Source organism: Arachis hypogaea, chromosome 15, assembly GCF_003086295.3.
Source record: "Arachis hypogaea cultivar Tifrunner chromosome 15, arahy.Tifrunner.gnm2.J5K5, whole genome shotgun sequence".
Lineage (NCBI taxonomy): Eukaryota > Viridiplantae > Streptophyta > Magnoliopsida > Fabales > Fabaceae > Arachis > Arachis hypogaea.
Genome location: NC_092050.1, coordinates 4,572,156 through 4,594,471, shown reverse-complemented (window position 1 = coordinate 4,594,471; position 22,316 = coordinate 4,572,156). Strand labels below are relative to the sequence as shown.

At 34.4% G+C, this 22,316-nt stretch overlaps 1 protein-coding gene and 1 pseudogene across 2 annotated transcripts; one reads left to right on the top strand and one right to left on the bottom strand.

Annotated features, from left to right (window-relative positions):
- Window positions 1–414: 414 nt before the first annotated feature.
- On the bottom strand, window positions 415–8,423 carry LOC112747719 (vacuolar protein sorting-associated protein 35A-like). 2 transcript variants are annotated; one of them, XM_025795899.3, is made up of 21 exons: window positions 8,018–8,423; window positions 7,787–7,883; window positions 7,508–7,631; window positions 6,875–7,060; window positions 6,403–6,490; window positions 6,167–6,223; window positions 5,972–6,061; window positions 5,747–5,869; window positions 4,896–5,030; window positions 4,672–4,788; window positions 4,150–4,389; window positions 3,988–4,053; window positions 3,765–3,854; window positions 3,280–3,369; window positions 2,538–2,627; window positions 2,220–2,288; window positions 2,057–2,137; window positions 1,808–1,915; window positions 1,619–1,722; window positions 1,207–1,320; window positions 415–1,131 (listed from the first exon to the last, which is right to left on the bottom strand). In XM_025795899.3, the coding sequence occupies exons 1-21, from the start codon at window positions 8,105–8,107 to the stop codon at window positions 906–908; spliced, it is 2,385 nt and encodes a 794-aa protein (XP_025651684.1). In that variant the 5' UTR covers window positions 8,108–8,423; the 3' UTR covers window positions 415–905. The 2 variants fall into 2 exon arrangements, with proteins under 2 accessions (XP_025651684.1, XP_025651685.1); XM_025795900.2 differs by having other exon boundaries at window positions 6,167–6,302; window positions 8,018–8,383.
- A 7,448-nt stretch (window positions 8,424–15,871) lies between these two features.
- LOC112746851 (heavy metal-associated isoprenylated plant protein 27-like) lies at window positions 15,872–16,344 on the top strand (annotated as a pseudogene).
- The last annotated feature ends 5,972 nt before the right edge of the window (window positions 16,345–22,316 follow it).

Below are 22,316 nucleotides of genomic sequence, written 5' to 3'. Positions count from 1 at the left end.
CACCCAATGACCCAAATACATCCACCATTCTATTCCCCCCCACTGGTAAGACAACTAGACAAATAATAATAATAGTTTAAAAAAAAGGAGAAAAGAAAGGAAAAAGAAAAAGAAAATTGGAAAAGTATAGGGTACCAACATATTATTCGCCAACTTCTGCCAACTCTTATTTATATTTGTGTTTTATGGAAGTGTGTTCGTAGATGTGTCTAATAATTAATATATTTTAAATACATATATAAAGAGACACATCCATAAAATATATCTATAAAGACACTTCTATTAAACACAGTTATAAAAAAGACATTTTTATTAGACACATCCATAAACACACTTTCATGAAACACAATTATAAATAAGAGTTGGCAGAAGTTGGCAGATATACTGTTGGTAACGTAGCGGAACCGAAGAAAATTACATTCGACTAAACTTTATTAGCCCATTCCAATACAAACTAGGCAAAGAAGCAAACACTAACAACGGTATGGTATCCAGTCCACCGAAAAAAAATAGAATGGTACGGTATCCACAATTCCATAGTGCATAGCGCAAATGACATAAATATGGACAGTAATTCTGAATCTGTAGACTAAACTAGACAACCACGACTTCGTGTAAACCTTTTGCACAACTGGAATAATCTAGCGACTGTACTACGAACTAATTCTCTTAATTGATGTAAGGCCTGAAAAAGGATCAACCAAAAGTTCAATAACGACTCATTCTCTCATGAGTTACATAGTGCATCTTGATCCTAACTAAATGGCCGAGTGTTTTTGCTGTCAGAAAATATCAGGAACACCAAAACTTGTGGGCCCACAGTTGAAATCGAAAGATAAATGAAAACAATCACTAGACATCCCACGATCAAATAGTTCCAAATCTAACAGGATCAAACCTGCGCGTCAAGCCTTTATGGGTTCATACTTGATGGGTTCATACTTCTCACCAACTGCACCACCCTTCTGTTTCTGGAATTGTACATATCGCATAGTACTAGCTAAGAAAGCCTCAGCAGCTGGATCTGATGTCGTAGAGTCACTTTGCATTTCGTTCATGATTAACTCAATTAGGCTCTGGATTGAAGCAACGGTGATTTGTGGGTTCCCCTTCTCAAAGAAGTATAGATACCTTGTAAACACACAGCACATCAATATTCCAGCAACAAGAAAGTGACGCGAAGTAAGGTTACAGAAGCAATCTTACTTGTTCAATATCTCAATGAAGAGCATAACTGATCCAGTGCTACCTCGTGCTGCATTGGCCATTTGTTGTGCAGCATTTGCAATTCTTAAAGCCCGCTTGAGGCATAACAAGACTCTGGTCCAAAAATAAGTATGAACATAACAAAAACAATTAAGGATCACAAAAGATAAATTTATATACTAATTCCCATATTTCTCTTCAACCATTCCCCATGGCCAAGTATTGTATGCCTTTGCCACATATTTTGGTTAAAATCAATCTTAACAACTAACTTAGGATATGTAAAACACTGAAATTCACCTAAAACTAATTGAGTTCAAATAAACCACCACTGTGAAAAATGCTTAAAAAATTTTAAACACAATAATTCATCAGGAGTTCGAAGTCTCCTAGATGTCGTATAGAAACACACCTCTCTCCATCTTTCATGTTATCATGATCTTCAACCCAAAACAGATGTGAGCATGCATACACAGCTCGGCACTGATCTGGCTTCTTCAGAAGCTTTGCTGAATACTATCCAATGAAAAGGCACAATAAATTTAAGATTTAGTAGAAGAATATATATGAGCATTATTTAAATATCAGTATAAATAATCACCCCTGTGGCCTTGTGAGTTAAAGTATCCCTGTTCTCAACACCAAAGACATGCATCCTTTGAAGAGTTCCTATTATTAAATGGATACACGTGATCTGCGCTCTTGAATCCTAGTATGACAATGGAAAAGCATAACTAAGCATGGGTAACCCATAAAATGCATCAATGTGAAAGGTTCTCTTCTGAAATTACCCTAAAGACAAGGGAAAGAAGAGGAATGTGGGGAGGGAATGGAGATAGTTTGGACTCACAGAAATCTCTTCTTCGTATAGAATATAAGCTTGGGTGAAAAACTCGTAAGCAACGGGTTCCAACTCACAGTCATTTGCAGCCTTTTGGAAAGGTAAAACAAAATAATATTAGTATTATAGTTACAAAATACCATTTCGATGTGCTCCAAGAATATTCCAGTACCTCAGCACATTGCAAATACAACTGCAATGCCAATTCCGGCACAGGTATACCGGACAGAGTCTCGATAATCTGAGACAAAAAGGAACAAGTATCAGCAGACCAATTGACCAACTATGAACCCATAATATTTTAACAATTTGAACTTCAACAAAAGGCCAAAGCAGAGAATAGATAAGATGTAAACATCACTCAATTGTAAGGATGATTAGTTGCTGTATATACTAAAACGCCAACAAATCTCACACCCTCGACATTAATAAATATTCAGTCATATTGTACAACTAGGCTAGCACCAATCATTCTAGGGGGAAAAATTACCTGGTTTAAAAGCTGAAAAATTTTCTTTGGTGTTGTTGATGCATCATCTCCAAAAGGATTTTCTTCTTGGCCTTGCAACTGTCTGACCAACTGCATATATAATACAGTATATATACTGCATTAATTCTTGTATTTGGCTTTGTAAATTAAGGTATAAAAATAAAAAATACAAAATACAAAAACAGCCATTCTCATGAAGAAAATCAAGAGAGCATGAACAGATAATTTATAGTTGTCATAGTAATTTGGCATGATTGATATTATGGCTTGTTATGTATGCCACCTAATCAGAATGAGAAATGGAGCTCCCATTATTTCTCATCATCTAGCAATGGAAAGGAAGACAAAAATCACAATTTCTGTTATATGACAACAACTTGCAGCTTGCTAGGCAGCGCTTCCCCGTTTATCAGAGTTCTCAAATAGAATGCCAATGCCAAATACACTATCTACCGTGAGATAAGAAGCCTTAGTAGCATTTTCAGGGCCTCAAAATGATTATCTAATAAAATAAATGAAATGTTACAACCAACCTATAAATGAAACCACCAAAATGCTTAAGTGATTCGGTTTTTCCACCAGCCATCCTCAACTAGTTCACAACCGCATTATTGTTATCATTATGGTTTTCAATTTGGTATCTAATCTATGCTATTGTTTACAGCATCATCAATTCATCACGGTTTAAGCAGAAAACAAGGTATAACAAAAGAAGACAACTAATCAATATGATCAACCAAACCTTTAACGAACAAAAAACAAGAGGTGGAACAGTGAAAGGCAAGCGTTTTGGTCCTCCAGCCAATATGTGCTTCCTCACAGTTTCTATGATCTGCAATTCAGTGGATAACTATTATGACACAACATAAAGTAAAAGCTGAACTTTCCACTCACTGATTTCATCTCAAATACCGTTAAAACAAACTATAATAACAGTAAAATACAGATAACAAGTTCCACTCACAGGAGCCCAGGAACAGTTATCAACTTATTATTAAGGTGAAAAGTTCAATGTGACAAACTAACTCGCCACCAGATCCAGCTTGCAAGTAAAAAACTTATTTGAGTACTTGCAAGGGCAAAACCCACGAGCAGCATGAATACAAAAAATACAGTAAGAAGGAAGTGAAATCAGACGAAACTATTAACTGCAGTTAGAAAGATATATGGACTTTCAGGCAGAAAAAATGAGCATAATTATCATCATGCTAATGCATGTATATTCACCTTAAGCATCTCTTCAGGATCATCATTATAAAACATCTGGATTAGGCGGGCAACAGAATTTTGCTCCTCTTTGAAGTCATCTTCGTCCAGCTAAAAGGGAGGAAAGGGGGGATTAAAAAAAAATCCAAACTGAGAAAGGATCCAACAAATAAGGATTGTGTTTTCACAATAACCAGGATTTTAAGAAATATCCCTAGATGACTAGCTGTTGAACTTAAATGACCTTGTCATTTGAGGTCCCGTCAGAATCCTTGATAAGCCCCTTTATCAATTCAAACAATGCTTCAACCTAGAATCCAAGCAATGTTGTAGTAAGATACTTACAACAACAACAAAAGAAAGTGAAATGAAAAAAAAAAAAAAGACAATTAAATAACCTATATACCTTGTCTGAAGTAGAAATGCGAGTTCCATTTTTCATAATGCTTTGAATAATAACAGTTGCCATGACCCTAATAGTTGGAACATCGAGATATTCCAGTACACGAGGATAATTTGAAAGCTTCAAGGCAGTCATAATATCATTATATTTTTCTAATGGAGCACTTAATAGAGCAACAACCTGCTTTGTTGCCTTGCTGTCTTCAATTTTCCCTTTGCCAGAGAGTTTTCTCACACATGCTCCCTAACAAGAGGTACATACAATCAGGACATGACCTTGACAGAATTAAGGATTTTTTTTTTTTCTTGCCATGAAAGGAACAGTGTTCTTGTCCATTAAATGCAATAATGCTATTTTATGACAAAATTCAACAAAGATATTGTTTCTTTCATTCTTTTTTAAAGTATTTTATTAGTTATTACCACAAATTAAGGAAATAATGACAATGGCTGAATTTTGATCAAATGAATTAGTAAGAAGAGCAGTTAACATGCATGCACACAACCATTTTGAATGGAAACATACCAGGACTTGATCTGCATAATCAAGTCGATCCGGGTGAACATGAAGAGTGAATGTGAGAAGAGATGAATATAAAGTTACAACTCCAAGAGTGGGCATGTCAGGCTGTGCCTCTATCACCTGCATAACAATGGAAGACCTCGTATTTCACAATCAATGAGACACACGTGTTGGCACTGCATGATGCCAACATCTGACATTTATTAAACCAAAAAGTCCAAATATACCCTGCCAATGGCATTGCTTAATTTGGCAAATGCTTCCACTTGCAAAAATTCTGGCAACACCTCTGCACTTGATGCAGCATAATGTGAAAGCCTTTCCATTAATTGAGACAGTACTGTCTTGATATCAACGGACGGCTATGGGAAAAGATAATAAGAAAGAAAAATGAAAAAGCAACTTAGTGACGATACATACAGGATTTACACCATAAAATTGTCGTATATATTTTGGATAATGTCATAATTCTGAACAAGATATACATTAGCTACTGTTAAGCATTTGCTTAAACATTTCCAATCGATCCAGATGGGGGAGCAACTGTAAACTATTAGATGTAAAATTCATTCATATGCCTACATATTAAAACAATACAGGTAATGTACAATGGTTCCCTAAAGGGGTTAGTGCTCAAGATAAAAGGTAACAACTAGCACTCAGAAAAGGCAGATGCTAATTTACTAAAACAAGTTAACTGGTATTTTTGAGTTCTGTAGACCTGCAAAACATAAATCCTGAAAATAGAATTTGATGCAAAATACTTTATTGGCCGTAAGATAATTTGCAAATAAATGCATTAAGAATATCACTAGGTTGGCTTCCATTTGTTGCATATCACATTATTAAGTAAAATTTTGGAGATGCCAAATGAGCTACTCCTCAAGTTACAAGTTGAACAGCATCGACTTACAGAAACATCTGCAGCAGTTTTTAAAAAATTGAGGGTCCACATGCTATTTTGTAGCTGTTTAGTCAAATCTTTCTATGGGTAATCATCTTGCTGATACATTTTTGGAGCTTCTTTGCAACTCTATTTATTGAACAAAACCTCGTGTTTTTAACCAAGTTCACTAACCTGAAGCTGAGGGCAAGCACCCAACAATACATCAAGAGTTTGCAAGTGATACTCATCAGGGAAGACTTGAATTATGCAATCCATCAAGTAAAACTGGGCCAACTCATCTTTGCAATTAACAACCTGTCAAAGATAATCAAGCACAAGGGAAAAAGAAAAATCCAGTTAAAAAGTGAATTATGTCTTTGACAAACAAAATAGAAATAACAAAGCAACAAATAAGACCTGCTCTAATACTCTGGGAAGCACAATATCTTTGTACATATCAAGATCAACACCCTCTATCTGACTGAGAACATGGAGATTCTTCCCAACCTAACAAATAAGGATAAAGAAGCAAGCAAAACCTTCTATAAGCATTTGATCATGTATACAATCCCATTGCAGCCAACTAAACCAGTTACAGGCTTCAGATATTACAAGATCGCGCAGCTCACTCCTTTCTTTCTCCCGTTTCTCCTTCTCCCGGGCAGGCCCCTGCAGACCAGAAAGCCCGACAGCAAGCCTCAACTCAGGGTCAGCTAAGAGTATGAATGATTCACATGCATTACTAAACCTGCGTGACCAGAAATCATGCCCTCATGACATGCAACTATTGTGACGACATGCATGTCCAAACATGAGAGCAGAAACACTCTGCAGGCAATTTAACCAACCTGATGTTGCATGCGCACCCAAAGTTTGTTCATTTCTGTGAAATTTTGGAGTACAAACTCTACAGCATCAGATACAGTATCAGCATCCCTACAAATAACAGAGTAGACATTCACGTATCTGGTTCAATCTCAAATCGGTGCAGCATAAAATAAAGTGAATGACAACACCACTGCCCCATATCTAAGTAAAACACACACTATTTGAAAGAGAAACAAATAAAAATAAACAAAAAGGAGGACCCAATACTCTAATCACACTAATAGTTAAAATCATCATCAACATCACAAAAGTGCAGGGACCAGTAAGATACTAGTTTAAATTGGATTCAGATTAGACTCTTGTTCTGGACAAAACCAAAAGAAATGACCATGCCAAAAGAGAGCCAATGAATGATCAACTAAATTGCAAATATCATGAAACACCTAGTCTGTTCTGTTCCGATAACTTCAAAGTTGGAAAAAAAATGCTTACCCTTCATACTCAGAACCAATATCCGGCAATTTGTCCCTACTAACTTGAGAAAGATAACTTCTGAGAAAGAGTCCACGAACAGGGTGCTGAATACCACGACACATCTCCACAAGATCCTTTAGAACATCCTTGGCAGGAGCTTCCTTTGATTTGATGTACACGGATCCTACTGTACAGAGGAGATACCTGATCATGATTGTACAATTAAAACATCATATGTGAGAAGCAGATTAATATGAAAGAAATAATGCATAAACCACTGCAACCTCAATACCTAAAACCCTTCTCATCCAAAACTGATGTGACAGCTTACTAGTAAAACACATGTCAAGGCAATAATCAGAAATTTACTTGCCATTGGTTTTCTTAGCAAGAGAAATTATTTTCACCGTTGTGAAATATCAAACCCAACAACGAGCAATTAGAAGAAATCAGCATTTAAGTATCAGCCGTATTGCACATAACTCAAATTAGTAATTGAAAAAAAAAAGTGAAGCTTATCAAATACATAACTAACTAGACATTTTCACGATGGTGACTATAATAGAGAAGATACCGTTCGGGAACAATGTCCTATCACAAGCATTTTCTAATAGATGAATGCAAAGACAATAACTAACAACTGTGACTTACAGTCGAGGCAAAATGTTGCCGGCGTGCTGGACGAGCTCATAGAGATCAATAATGGAGCAACCACGACGAGTCTCTTCCTCGAAGAACATCTCCAGCTTCCTCAACTGATCAAATGCGCGCATGTCTAAAGCCCCACCAAAAAAAAATTCACAATAGATACGCAAATTACGAACAGCAAAGGTCGCAATTAAAAAACAGCATAACCAATTTCAGGATCCAATTATGAAAATAAACAAAAAATCAAAGAAGTGAAGGGGGTTCTGAGAGCGAAAAACTGACAGAGTTCGTAGTACTTGTGAGGAGAAAGCTTGGAAGTCCTGAGCTCGGAGAGCATCTGAGCGGAATACTTGAGAGCATCTCTTAGATTGTTGGAGTCCTGAGATAGAATCGGAATTGGATCCAAAGGAATTGCGATTAATTTGCGAAGAGGCGAATCTGGATTTAGCGTGGAACAGAAGGAAGAAGAAGCGGCAAAGAGAGAGAGAGGTTAGGGTTTAAAAGAGTAGTTACCAATGCGCGGTGCATGTAGAAGGAATTCTGCTGAAGGCCAGCGATTCCGGCGGCGAGAAACTTCTCTTCGTCTTCGGTTCCGTCTAACATGGTTAATTTTTATTTTTTCCTCACTGTGTGCGGCGGCGGAGGCGGTGGTGGTGATGGAGTTTGAGGGAGGAGGGTGGGTTGTTGGATCCCTCTAACTGCCGGTGGAAGGAGTGTGTGCGTGGTAGCTAGTTGTGAGTGTTTGCGTCCCGCTTGGGATGTACGTAATGGAGAATATGCTTCTTCCTCTTGATCTCGCCCTCTTTGACCATTATTAGCTCTTTCGCTTTGAGTTGGGTTAATTTTGGTAAAGAAGAAAACACAGATTAACAATACTCTGATTTTAAAATAATGAATTAAATTGTTTTTTTAAAGAAATGATTAATAAGGCATTATTAATTCAGAAAATCTTTATAAAACTATGCAATTTTTTAAAATAAGAAAGAGGAATATGAACCAAAATAAATTAGAATATGAACCATCAACAAATTCCTTTATTGCTTAAACAATTATCTTAATAATAGCTACCGAGGATAAATAAGGCTATGCATGAATAAGGACTTGTTTCACCTCTTTGGGTGAAATTTTAAGGGGACAAAAATAAATTTATATTTAGATATTTTATATAAAAATATTATTTTATTTAATAATTATGATTGGATATCACAACATAAAAATTTTATTTATTTATAATGTTTAAAAACATCTTGTTTTAAATAAAAAATCTTTCAAGAAATAATGTATAGTTAAAAAAATATGTTTTTTAACAGGGACGGATTCAAGGGGAGAGTAGTGGTCTTGGCTCCCAACAAATTTTAAAAGTTCATATACTATTATAATAGATATCTTGTATAGGATAAAATTTAATAATATAGTAATAATAAAAAAAGTTATTATTCTTGCTAATGAACTATAGTTCAAATGACATAATTTTTCCATACTCAATTAAGAAGTTGTGGGTTCGAATATCTTTATTTTTGATAAAAAAAAGTTATTATTCTTTATGTAATAGGGTTTAAATTTTTTTACATATATTTATATTATTTGTATTTTTTAGAATATATTATTTGTATTTTTTATTTAATTCAAAATTTCTTTTTTTACATTTCTTTTCTTAAGATTAATTTTAACATTTATAATCATATAAAATACTTTAATATTATTTATGATAATATTATTTTTTAAATTTTATTTAGTTGTTTTTTTATTCTTTTTTAATTAATTTTTATCCCTATTATTATATAAAAATACTTTAATATATTTTAAATTCACATAACAAAATTGTTAGTGCAATTAACTTATATTATTATATGTCATATTTTTTAATGATATAAAACATAAAAATATAACTTAGTGTCACATAAATACTTAATAAAGTAAATTAATTAATAAAATATTTAAAAATATATAATTTTATATTTTATTAGATATAAAACAACAAAAAAATTATGAAAAAATTATAAGAACCGAGATAATTCTTTTATTTGACAAATATTTATTAATTTTTTAAATTAAAAAATTAATTATAATTATATCTATTATCAAATATATAATATTATATTTGATTATATAATATTTTAATTTTCGGCCCCTCCACTGTTAGATTCCTGGATCCATCTCTGTTTTTTAATTTTATTTTTTAAATTTTTTTAAATACACTAAAAAATAAAAAAATAAATTTTATTGAAAAAAAATTTTACAACTTAATGACACCTGATTTGTTAGTTATAACTCAACTCAAATACATCTATAAATTGAAACTTCGGTGAAAACAAATAAAATGTGCCTATTTAATTGTACGAAATCTTAGCTATAATGGAATCATTTGCAAATATTTAAAAGTGATTACCGAAATAGTAGGTCCATGAAGTAAACACCTATAGTGTAACAACTTTATATAAAAAAGAAATTCTATAGAAAAAAGATATGTTTTTTTATAGTAATCAATGACTAAGAGAGGGGTTGAATCTTAGCCTCCCTTTTTACTAAAAATTACTTTCTCACTTTTAAAAGAACTTTAGAAGATATTTTTACTTTTGTCTCTTAACAAGTTAAGAGACATTTTTGTTTTGTCTCGTAACAAGTTGAGAGACAATTTTCATTTTGTCTCCTGCGAACCAGAAACGGAGAAGAAGCAGAGAAGAGAGAATCACACCAAGAAGTATCATAGTTCAGCTGTTAAGTGCAATACAGCTTACATCCAGTCTCTATCATAACAATGATGGAATTTCACTATCTTTTACAAGATTACAAACACCAATACTTTTTCTAGGATCTACCCAACCCTATCAGAGACAAACCCATATTCTACACCCAATCTGAATTTGATTAGGACTCAAAACCTAGCTTTCAACCGCAAAGTGCTAACCTAACTTGTAAGAGAATTCTCACAAGATCATGAAACACAACATACAGATGTACAAAGAAACTCTGAGACATCTATGACTTTTTTTTCTAATATTGATTACTGCATTTTTCCTCTCACTGGCTTTTTCTTACAAACCTCACCATGTTTGTCTTTTACCATGAGACCCAGATAAATAATACTAAGAAAAAGAAAACAAAATGAACATCTTTGAAGGAGAAGAACTCAGGAAGCTTAAGTAGCTATGAGAAATCTGTGCTTTTCACTTTCTCTCTTTGATCTCAACCCTTGGCCGTTCACCCTTAATATAGAAGGGAAAGCTTCCAAGGTTGAAACCAATTCAACCAAGCAAATTCTTCTCCAACCCAGAGTAGCAGTGGTTCGAACAGAGAGAAGAGAGAGGGAAAACCGAAACAAAACCAACATACATGTACCTCTCTCAACCCTTTTCACCAAAATTCTTCAATCTGAGCCTTTCATCTTGACTTTGGCCCCAAAAATGAATTTGAACCCTTGATGAACCTCTATCCCAGGACAGCTCCTTGCTTTCTATTTTTTGCTTCTTCCTACGTGTAGCTCTGCGGCTACTTTCTTTCTTTGATGAACAAAAAATGGAAGTGAACTTTTGCAACTAAAATCTTCCTCTCTGACAGAGGCGGATTGCTTCTATTTTTGACTTCGAAAATCTTAAAGCCCTTCTTCAAATCTTGCCTTCAATGGCAAAAATCTTGCCATGCCTTTTTTCAGATCTTCCTTCTTCATAACCTTTCTTCCATAGGCTTCTCTGTTACTTTACTTTTTCTTCTGATAACTTCTTCTTTATTCCATCTTCTTTTCTGACTAATGATATGACCGAATGCAAAGAAAGAGGAGAGAGAAGATACAAAGCTTTCAATGCAATATTAAACCTAATTTAGTTTTCAGTTTCGATTACCTATGCATACAATTAATCAATTTAAATTTTGAATTCCATTCCACAATGTAGTAGGTAACCGTGGCTTGCTTTGAAAACCTTTGGGTTCCTTCTTTTGATCATTCAATATTGGTTAGTGCGCTTGTGACATGGGCCTCTTTGGATCTTCTTTCTTTCATTTCAATGCATAGCCACTTATATTAATTTTGCACAAGGCTTGATTAATAACAAGTTGAGCTCATATTGCCTTTTGACCTAATAGGAAACTCATTTTAATTTTCTACACACTAACACACCCATCATACAAACAATTTGAAGCAAATATCAAATTAACATTTTTCTAATAAATGTTTTAATAATGTTTGATCATCATTTAAATTAGACATAAGTTTTCCAAACTCAACACTATTCATTCTGAATTGCACTATATTTATTTCACACTCTTTTTGACTTGAACATTAGAGTGTCTTTACAGATTTTTACCGCCTTCATTCTTTGAAAATCGACATATCACATATGCTTCATCCCACCCAAATTGAAACGAGCTCAACCTTAGTCCGAACAAGATGTACCTCTCCCAAAACTTACCGCGCAAAAACAACACCCAAACAAATTCTAAGATAATCCTTTATAATCTTACAAAAATTTAGTTTTGATATATCCTACAAATAAAAATAAAACTACAATGATCCTTCCACACTCAATAATCAACAAAAAGTCCAATCTTAACAAAAACTTTATCCAATATGTCAAAAAAATCCAACAACTAACACATTTTCTTTAAACCAAAATCAAACTCCTTTAATACACAAAAAAAAAAAATCAAACTCCCTTAATTAACCCACTACAGACGTAGTTGAGACAAAGTGTGAGTGACAAATCAATTTGCCTCATATTAAGCTACACCTGGGATCGATTCCCACTCTTACCATATTTGAGGTTGATATTGTGCTTCTTTGTTCTGTCTCGTCGCGTCAATTTTAGGATTATTTTTTTTACTACCTAAACCCGAATTTATGACTCAGTATATTCTCAAATTCAAACAATAGACAAAAAAATTAAAGAATTTTTTCCAAATCAACTTAGCTCCTTCCTCCCCCCACCCCCCCACTGTTAGCATTTTCTCCTCATTCTTCACCGCCGCATTGCTGGAAGCAGGCATTGCCCTTGCTTTTTTATTTTCTGACAATAATTCTTTTTGGAAAAATCCCACTCAACCTTCTTAGGAATCAAATGAACAAATTCAAATCCCTAACAATATCATATTCGCACCCCATAATACCGGAAAGGATAAAAGAAAAAAAAAGTTTTAAAGAAGAATCCCTCCACCGACTCTGTAATTGAAGCTTTGGAGAAGAAAAAAGGAAGTACCACAAATCAATTGAACTTAGTGTTGGCGATTGAAAATGACAACGAGAAGAAGAAATACAATGCAGTGGTGCATGAAGAAAAAGAAGCATCTTTGTTAAAAAATGAAAAAGTTGGAAAGAAAAAAAATAATAGAATTGAGATTGAAGATAAAATGTAAGAATTATTTAAAAATTTTATTAAAAAATTAAAATTTAAGTATTTGTGTTACACAAAACTCATTTTTTATAAATATAATATTAATGTTTTTGTTTAATAAATATTTTTGTTAATATTTACAAAATGAAAAAGTATGAGGTATCAACATATTATCTGCCAACTTATTGCCAATAATAATTAATTATTATATTTTAAACACATATATAAAGAGACACATCCAAAAAATATATCTATAAAGACACTTCTATTAAATACAGCTATAAAAAAGATATTTTTATTAGATACATCTACAAAGACACTTTTATTAAACATACTTATAAATAAGAGTTGGCAGATGTTGACAAAAATATTGTTGGTAACGTAGCAGAATTATTACAAAATTTATGAATATAAATAATTATTTTTCTTTAGTCTTGTGATTCTTTTGGGTCGGTAACACTGCCCTAGTCTCACCCATGAGTCCATGCAGTTCACAATAGGCAGTTAGAATGTTAGACACAGTCCATGCTCGATGCCTCAAAACCCAAATGTCAGCCAGAAGAGCACCATAGTTGTGGTCACTAGCTTGATCCAACGAAGCAAACTATATTTCTCTCAACAACACGAGATGAGTCCTATTTATTTGTTTATATTTCTATTTTGTATTATGCGGGCATATAATTTCTTATGACTTGTCAACTAAATATATGAAATAGAATAAGCATTCAAAGTATGTATTTTATCGCATAAGAAAATGTTTGTGTAACACAACAAATAAAATGGATAACAACGAATTCATCTAGCTAATGTTTTACGTCGGGTTATGTTTCAAACTAAAAGCTTAATTCAAGCCACCACAGTCAAGTTAAATCTACAATTGAATTAAATTAAAAAAAATGTACAAATTTACAAGAAAAAATTACAGGAGAAAATATAAATTTGACTAATCGAACTCTTCATCAAATGTGTATACGCTTTAGTCGCTCAAGTGTTTAGGGTTGATTCACTCAATTCTCCTCTAATCAAGTTTTTTAAGATTTGTTCTTCATCTAACAATCAACAATTATTCAATACATGCATACAAATATCATGAGGACTTATCTAAAGGTTGTAATGGGATTAGAGTAAAGATAAAGATGTATGTGATCAAATGAGCTTGAAATTTGAATTTTTGATTAACTTAAACTTTCATCTAACATACATAACAACGTATACAATTTTAATACAAAACTAGCTACTCATTATTCACTTTTTCACACACTCATACATTCTTTTCAATTCACATCTCATATGCATTATTCTTACTTTATTTTGGGGTTAACATTAGCAAGTTCTTATGACAATAGAAATAATATTATGAATTTGATTTGAATATAGAATTCTAACTTTTTATACTCGGTTTTAGTCATTGCCATAATTGGGGGGTTTCTATAATTCTCATCCAAAAACTCGTAACTTCTTCATTTATTTTTTGGGTTAATAGTCAAATTAGTCTCTGAAAATTTTAAATTCATTTTTCAAATATTTTTTCAATCAAATTGATCATTAAAAGATTGTGAATTAATCATATTTGTCCTCCTGTCTTTCCATTAACAATTTTCTTCAAAGATTAATGTTATAAAACGTTAATTGATAACATATATAACACCTAATATGTCTAATTGGATATTGATCAGATATGTTTATGAAAATTTATTAATTTAGTCATTTTCTTCAATTACAAAAATCTTATTCCTAATATAACATAGTGACTAAATTTATAGATTTTCGTAAATATATTTAGTTAACGTCTAATTGAACATGTTATATGTCATGTATGCTATCAGTTAATATTTTACATCATCAATTATTGACGAAAATTGTGAGTAAAGTAATCAAAGGACAGATATAATTAATTCGTAATCTTTGAAAGACTAATTTGATTGAAAAATCTTTCAGGAACGAATTAAAAAAATGTCTTATCTTTAAGAAACTATTTTTTTTTGTGTCTAAACATGGAAAGAAACAAAGCAACACTATCCTATATCCGAGCGAATAATTTGTTGGAGATCAGCACAAGGCTCAGACCAAATAACATGATTAGAGTTACTCTTGACACCATATCTAGCCATCCAATCCGCAGCTCTATTTGCTTCTCGGGACACCCACTCAACGTGAACAAGCCAAGAATGAGATAAAAGCTCCTGAATCTTGTGAACCAAATCTGTTACTTCAGATGAATACCCACTTGTAAGCTCATGCATGATAGGCAGAATGTCAAGGAATATCCCTCAAACCGCAATCCTAAACTAAAACCAGCCCCCTTCAAGCATCAAATAATTCACATCTGATGATAGACTAGATGGAATGCTTCTAGAGCAGCCCGAGACCCAATCTTTCTTAGAATCTCTAATAATACACCCAAATCCCGCTAAATTTGAATCCTGATACAAGCTTGCATTACAATTAACTTTAAAACTGTTGCCTATCGGTAGTTTCCAACACAGTCAATTTCGGAGAGACTGAAAGGCATTGTTTCGATTCTTGTAAATCTGTAAGTCCTTGGCGGTAATTCTGCCCAAGCCAACAACATTGTGGTCTGTCCAAGGGTTGTCAGTATTAAATATGTCTTTAAGAAACTAATTTAACTATTAACTATTTATTTATTTATTTTTATGCATGTGCTTGAGCTCCTTATCAATGTTGGTAATCGTATTAAATTGTTATAACTAGAAGACTAAAACTAGACATCAATTATTGTTTGAGGTCAATTACAAACTTGTTCTTTTCTTTTCACCTTGGATGATGATGATTATATGGACGATAGGTGGGTAGGTTTATCGTCTTCACTTTTCACCACGGCAAATAAAAGAAAATAAAAAATTTAAAAAGAATATTTTCACTAGAATAATCTGGTTCACTTTTTTTTCACTAGAATCTTCTGCCAAAAGCAGGGCCGCATTTGATCTTATGATTGCTCATTTGGGACTATATAAAAAATTTCATAAACTAAGCAAACTAGGTAGCTTAGATTAATTAGGCACGTAAAAACTAATAAACAATAATGGGTGTTTTTGATAGTATTGGAGAGGTGTGTGAAAAATGGTGTGGAATACAGCACAAAAGTAGAAAAAGCTGAACCAAATACAGGGAATGGAAATAAAGGTGAAGATGGATTGCGAAGGGTGCGAGAGAAGGGCGAAGAAATCAGTGGAAGGGATGAAAGGCGTGACAGAAGTGGAAGTTGAACCCAAGTAGAGCAAGTTAACTGTAAAGGGTTACGTGGATCCAGAGAAAGTGTTAGAGCGCGTGAGGCAGCGCACTGGGAAGAAAGCAGAGTTTTGGCCATATGTACCATACGACGTCGTTCCACACCCGTATGCGCCAGAGGCTTATGACAAAAAGGCTCCGCCTGGGTACGTCAGGAACGTGCTCTTGGATCCAGAAGCTTCTCAACTGGCACGTGCTAGCTCCTTTGAGGTCAAGTACACCACCGCCTTCAGCGATGAGAACCCCAATGCTTGCACTGTTATGTGATGTATCTTGGTTATTCAATGCTGTGTATGTCATTTGTGGAGCTTCATGTACAGTGTCATTTTACAAAGTGGCATAAGTACGTAACAACTAAAAAAAGTAACAAGCCTAAACACAATAACAAAGTCCAATTAATCCTATAAAAGAAGGTTATTCTCATAGTGGAATTCCTACTTGTCTTTTACCAGATTTATTCTCAATTTCTATTATATGTATTCATCCACCAAAATTTAAAGGTCTTCAATCATTATGATTCTTATATTACATTCCTACATCAAACTAATTTCGTTACACCACACTTTTCATGACCGTATCCAATTTTTTAATCTCCCTTTCTCAGTTTGCTTTACAATTTACATGTACACACATTCCTAAAATTTCAAATTTTAAATTTTGAATACAAAATTAAAACTAAAAAAAGGATTTCTCTCCCTTCTTTGTTTCCAATTTTATCTCTTTCTCCTCTTTTTCGGTTCTTCTACTTCTTCATCATCAGTTTCTCTTCTTTTTTTTCTCCTCCTTTTAATGATTCTATTTTTGTATAATCTTCTTCTTCTTCTTCAGTAGTTTTTATTCATCATCTTCTTCTTCTAATTCTTACTGTTCCTAATTTAAGTCAGAAGTGGAGATTATAGAGTTAGTGTACGCACTAAGACAGAGAATGTCACTGTACTTGATGGATCCAACCTTTCGGGGAGTCATCGCGGTGGAGGCAACGCTATCGCTGGTGGTAGGGTTGCGGCAGTGGATGAGATGGCGACTGCTACGGTGGTGGACCATGCTATGGCAGTGTTGGACCATGCTACGTCGGTGGTGGTCGCAGTGGGTGCGGTGGAGTTTGTGGTGATCTTCAATGCTGTAGGGATGGATACGGAGGAGGAATCAACGAAAGAGAGCAGATCGTGTGAAAATTAGTAAAGCTAATTTTAGAAAATAAATAAATAAATAAATAATAACTAAATAAAATGAAAGGTAATAAACAATCCTAGTTTATAACCTTAGGATTTTAATGGTTGAAAAAGAAAAGAATTATATACCTCTAATTGATGGATGGTTCATATTGAAGAGACTCACCTATAAATTGAGTTTTTCTTTAATTCATTTCAATCAAGTCATCCAGATAGAATAACATAAGATTTCTTTGAGTAGTTTTCTCCTATATTTGATAGAGAGAAGTGTGTTCTCCTTTTGTCAAGAGAGAGTGTTATTGTAGTCTCCTTGTGATAGAGAGAAGTTGTAATTCTCAAAGAAAATTATTCAATTATTTCCATATTTTATACAAATTTCTAATTTTTCATCTCTATATTTTGCTGTGTCATTTGTCTGGTACCTAACAGTGGTATCAGAGCCAAAGGTTGCTGATTAAGATTTTTTTTTTTCGCTGCGAGTTACCGTCTAAAAAAAAATGGCAGCAAAGTATGAAATTCCGAAATTCAGTGGGAGTAATTTTTCCATATGGAAATTGAAGATAAAAGCCATTATGAGAAAAGACAATTGCGTGACAACAATTGAAGGTAGACCCACTGGAATTACAGATGAAAAATGGAAGGAGATGGACAACAATGCTGTTGCAAACTTACACTTGGCACTAGCTGATTCAGTTTTATCAAGTGTAGCAGAGAAAAAGACAGCAAAGGAAATTTGGGATGCTCTCACCAAATTATATGAAGTCAAGTCACTTCACAACAAGATATTCTTGAAGAGAAGACTTTATACTCTTCGAATGAGTGAGTCCACATCGGCAACGGATCACATCAACAATCTAAATACGCTATTTTCCCAACTCTCATTGTTGGAATATACCATAGTGGAAAATGAACGTGCAGAGCTCTTACTTCAAAGTCTACCAGATTCATATGATCAGCTAATCATTAACTTAACTAATAATGTTTTGACTGATTATCTTTCTTTTGATGACATGGCTGCTGCGGTTCTTGAAGAAGAATCTAGGCGCAAGAATAAGGAAGATAGATTAGAGAGCTCAAAACAAGCAGAGGCTTTGTTGATGACAAGAGGAAGATCAATGGAGCGTGGTTCCAGTGGGAGTCAAAGTAGACCAAAGTCACAAAGTAAGAAGCAGATCAAATGCTACAATTGTGGTAAGAGAGGGCACTTCAAGAAAGATTGTTGGAATAAGAAGAGTATAGAGAAGGTTACAGAAGGATCAAGTTCTCAAGGATGTGTTGCGAGTACCTCTGATGATGGAGAAATCCTGTATGGCGAAGCAACAATTGGTTCTAAAGGCAGCAAACAGCTCACTGATGTTTGGATTGTTGATTCAGGAGCAACATGGCACATGACTCCTCATCGTGATTGGTTTTGTACATATGAACCTGTCTTAGAAGGATCTGTGTTTATGGGAAACGATCATGCCTTAGAAATTGTTGGAATAGGTACTGTCAAAATAAAAATGTTTGATGGTTCTATTCGTTCACTTCAAGGGGTAAGACATGTGAAGGGCTTGAAGAAGAACTTGTTGTCGATTGGGCAACTGGATGAACTTGGCTGCAAGACCCATATTGAAGGTGGGATCTTGAAAGTTGTTAAAGGAGCTCTTGTGGTAATAAAAGCAGAAAAGATTGCAGCAAATCTATATATGCTTGTGGGAGATACTTTGCAAGAAGTAGAGGCATCAGTTGCTTCAACAAGCCAAGAAAAAATGACGATGATATGGCATTGCAAACTAGGCCACATGTCAGAACGAGGTTTGAAGATTCTTGTAGAACGTAATCTCATTCCCGGGCTCAAATCGGTAAACTTACCGTTTTGTAAGCACTGCGTTACAAGCAAACAACATAGATTGACGTTTGGTAGATCAACTGCTCGGAGCAAGCACATATTGGAGTTGATTCATTCTGATGTGTGGGAATCGCCGGAGATGTCCCTAGGAGGAGCAAAATATCTTGTATCATTTATTGATGATTACTCTAGGAGGCTATGGGTGTTCCCGATCAAGAAGAAGTCAGACGTGTTTGCGATGTTCAAAGAGTTTAAAGCAAAGTTAGAACTTGAATCTGGAAAGAAGATCAAGTGTTTAAGGACAGATAATGGAGGAGAATATGTCGATGGCGATTTTCTAACATTTTGCAAGCAAGCAGGTATTCAACGGCAATTCACAGTTGCATATACGCCTCAACAAAATGGTGTAGCAGAGCGAATGAATCGGACTCTCCTAGAAAGAGCACGAGCTATGTTGCAAACTACAGGTTTAGCTAAGTCTTTTTGGGCAGAAGCTGTTAAAACTGCCTGTTATGTGATAAATCGGTCACCATCAACTGCAATTGGGTTGAAGACACCAATGGAGATGTGGCAAGGTAAGCCACCTAATTATTCTTCTTTACATATATTTGGTTGTCCTGTGTACGTAATGTACAATTCCCAGGAAAGAACAAAGCTGGACCCAAAGTCTAGAAAATGTATATTCTTGGGTTATACTGACGGAGTTAAGGGGTATCGCCTGTGGGATCCCACTGCCCGCAAGGTAGTTGTCAGTAGAGATGTGATATTTGCAGAAGATGAATTGCAAAAGGAACAAGAAAATGACAGCACTGTTAAAGATATAACCACTGTTCAAATAGATGAAAAATGCAGAGAAGGTGATCTTTCTGAAGCAGAACCACAGCACGAAGAACAAGAAGCAGAGGCCAATGACATAGAAGTTCGTCAATCCACTCGACAAAGAAGAACACCATCATGGCACTCAAATTATGTTTTGACAAACCATGATGCATATTGTCTTTTGACAGAAGATGGAGAACCAACAACTTTTATGGAGGCTATGCGCAATCCAGATGCTTCTATGTGGATGACAGCAATGCAAGAAGAAATTGAGGCATTACATAGGAACCATACCTGGAAACTTGTTGAACTTCCAGCAGGTCGGAAAGCCATTGGTAACAAATGGGTTTACAAGATCAAACGAGATAGTAATGATCAGGTGGAACGATATCGTGCAAGATTGGTTGTCAAGGGATATGCTCAGAAAGAAGGTATTGACTTCAATGAAATATTTTTTCCGGTGGTGAGACTAACTACTATTAGAGTAGTTTTGGCTATATGTGCTGCATTTGATTTACATCTAGAGCAATTAGACGTAAAGACTGCTTTTCTTCATGGAGAACTTGAAGAAGAGATATATATGCTCCAACCAGAAGGTTTTGAAGAAAAAGGAAAAGAAAACTTGGTTTGCAGGTTAACTAAATCTCTGTACAGTCTAAAGCAGGCGCCAAGGTGTTGGTACAAGAGATTTGATTCTTTCATTATTAGCCTTGGATACAACAGACTTAGTTCAGATCATTGTACTTATTACAAGAGGTCTGGTGATAATGATTTCATCATTCTGCTGTTGTATGTGGATGACATGTTGGTGGTAGGTCCCAACAAAGATCAAATCCAAGAATTGAAGGCACAGTTGGCTAGGGAGTTTGATATGAAAGACTTGGGACCAGCAAACAAGATTTTAGGGATGCAAATTCACCGAGACAAAAAAGATAGGAAGATTTGGCTATCGCAAAAGAATTATTTGAAGAAGATCTTGCAACGCTTCAATATGCAAGAATGTAAGCCAATTTCAACCCCACTTCCTATGAATTTCAAATTATCCTCAAGTATGTGCCCTAGTAGTGAAGCAGAGAGGATGGAAATGTCTCGAGTACCGTATGCATCAGCAGTGGAAAGCCTTATGTATGCCATGATCTGTACAAGACCAGATATTGCTCAAGCAGTTGCGGTAGTAAGTCGATTTATGGCAGATCCAGGTAAAGAGCATTGGAATGTTGTTAAGAGGATCTTGAGATACATCAAAGGAACCTCGAATGTTGCATTATGTTTTGGAGGATCAGAATTCATTGTCAATGGATATGTCGATTCAGACTTTGTAGGTGATCTTGATAAACGAAAATCTACTACAGGCTATGTGTTTACACTTGTAGGAGGAGATGTAAGCTGGCTATCTAAATTACAGACTGTTGTGGCTTTATCTACTACAGAAGCTGAATATATGGCAGCTACACAAGCATGCAAGGAAGCTATTTGGATCCAAAGGTTGATAGAAGAACTCGGGCACAAACAACAGAAGATTTCTGTGTATTGTGACAGTCAGAGTGCCTTGCACATTGCAAGGAATCCTGCCTTTCATTCAAGAACAAAACACATTGGAGTACAATATCACTTTGTTCGGGAAGTAGTAGAAGAAGGAAGTGTTGATATGCAGAAGATTCACACTAAAGACAACCTAGCAGATGCCATGACAAAACCAATCAACACAGAAAAGTTTGAATGGTGTAGATCCTCATACGGCCTATGGAATACATAAGCAACATGAATTTTGAAAATTTATCAAAATTAGCTTTAAGTGGGAGATTGTGAAAATTAGTAAAGCTAATTTTAGAAAATAAATAAATAAATAAATAATAACTAAATAAAATGAAAGGTAATAAACAATCCTAGTTTATAACCTTAGGATTTTAATGGTTGAAAAAGAAAAGAATTATATACCTCTAATTGATGGATGGTTCATATTGAAGAGACTCACCTATAAATTGAGTTTTTCTTTAATTCATTTCAATCAAGTCATCCAGATAGAATAACATAAGATTTCTTTGAGTAGTTTTCTCCTATATTTGATAGAGAGAAGTGTGTTCTCCTTTTGTCAAGAGAGAGTGTTATTGTAGTCTCCTTGTGATAGAGAGAAGTTAATTCTCAAAGAAAATTATTCAATTATTTCCATATTTTATACAAATTTCTAATTTTTCATCTCTATATTTTGCTGTGTCATTTGTCTGGTACCTAACAGATCGCTGGAAGGTACTGAGTCACCGCCACAAAGAGCACATGCAATGAGACTATGAAAGCAAAGAGCACAACAATGATATAATAATTTTATATTTGTCTTTATCTTTCTGTCCGTAAAGACTAGATTTGCAACCAGACAAGGATTCATCTTTATTTTCAAGATGTTCCTAATGTCCATCCTT

What these genes read in the sequence shown, in the direction of transcription:
- LOC112747719 (XM_025795899.3), bottom strand. Translation starts at nt 8,107, where the DNA reads ATGTTAGACGGAACCGAAGACGAAGAGAAGTTTCTCGCCGCCGGAATC. An exon ending in TCTACATGCACCGCGCATTG is followed by an intron (nt 7,884 to 8,017) that starts GTAACTACTCTT and finishes ATTCTATCTCAG; the next exon opens with GACTCCAACAATCTAAGAGA. An exon ending in ATCCTGAAGAGATGCTTAAG is followed by an intron (nt 3,370 to 3,764) that starts GTGAATATACAT and finishes ACTGAATTGCAG; the next exon opens with ATCATAGAAACTGTGAGGAA.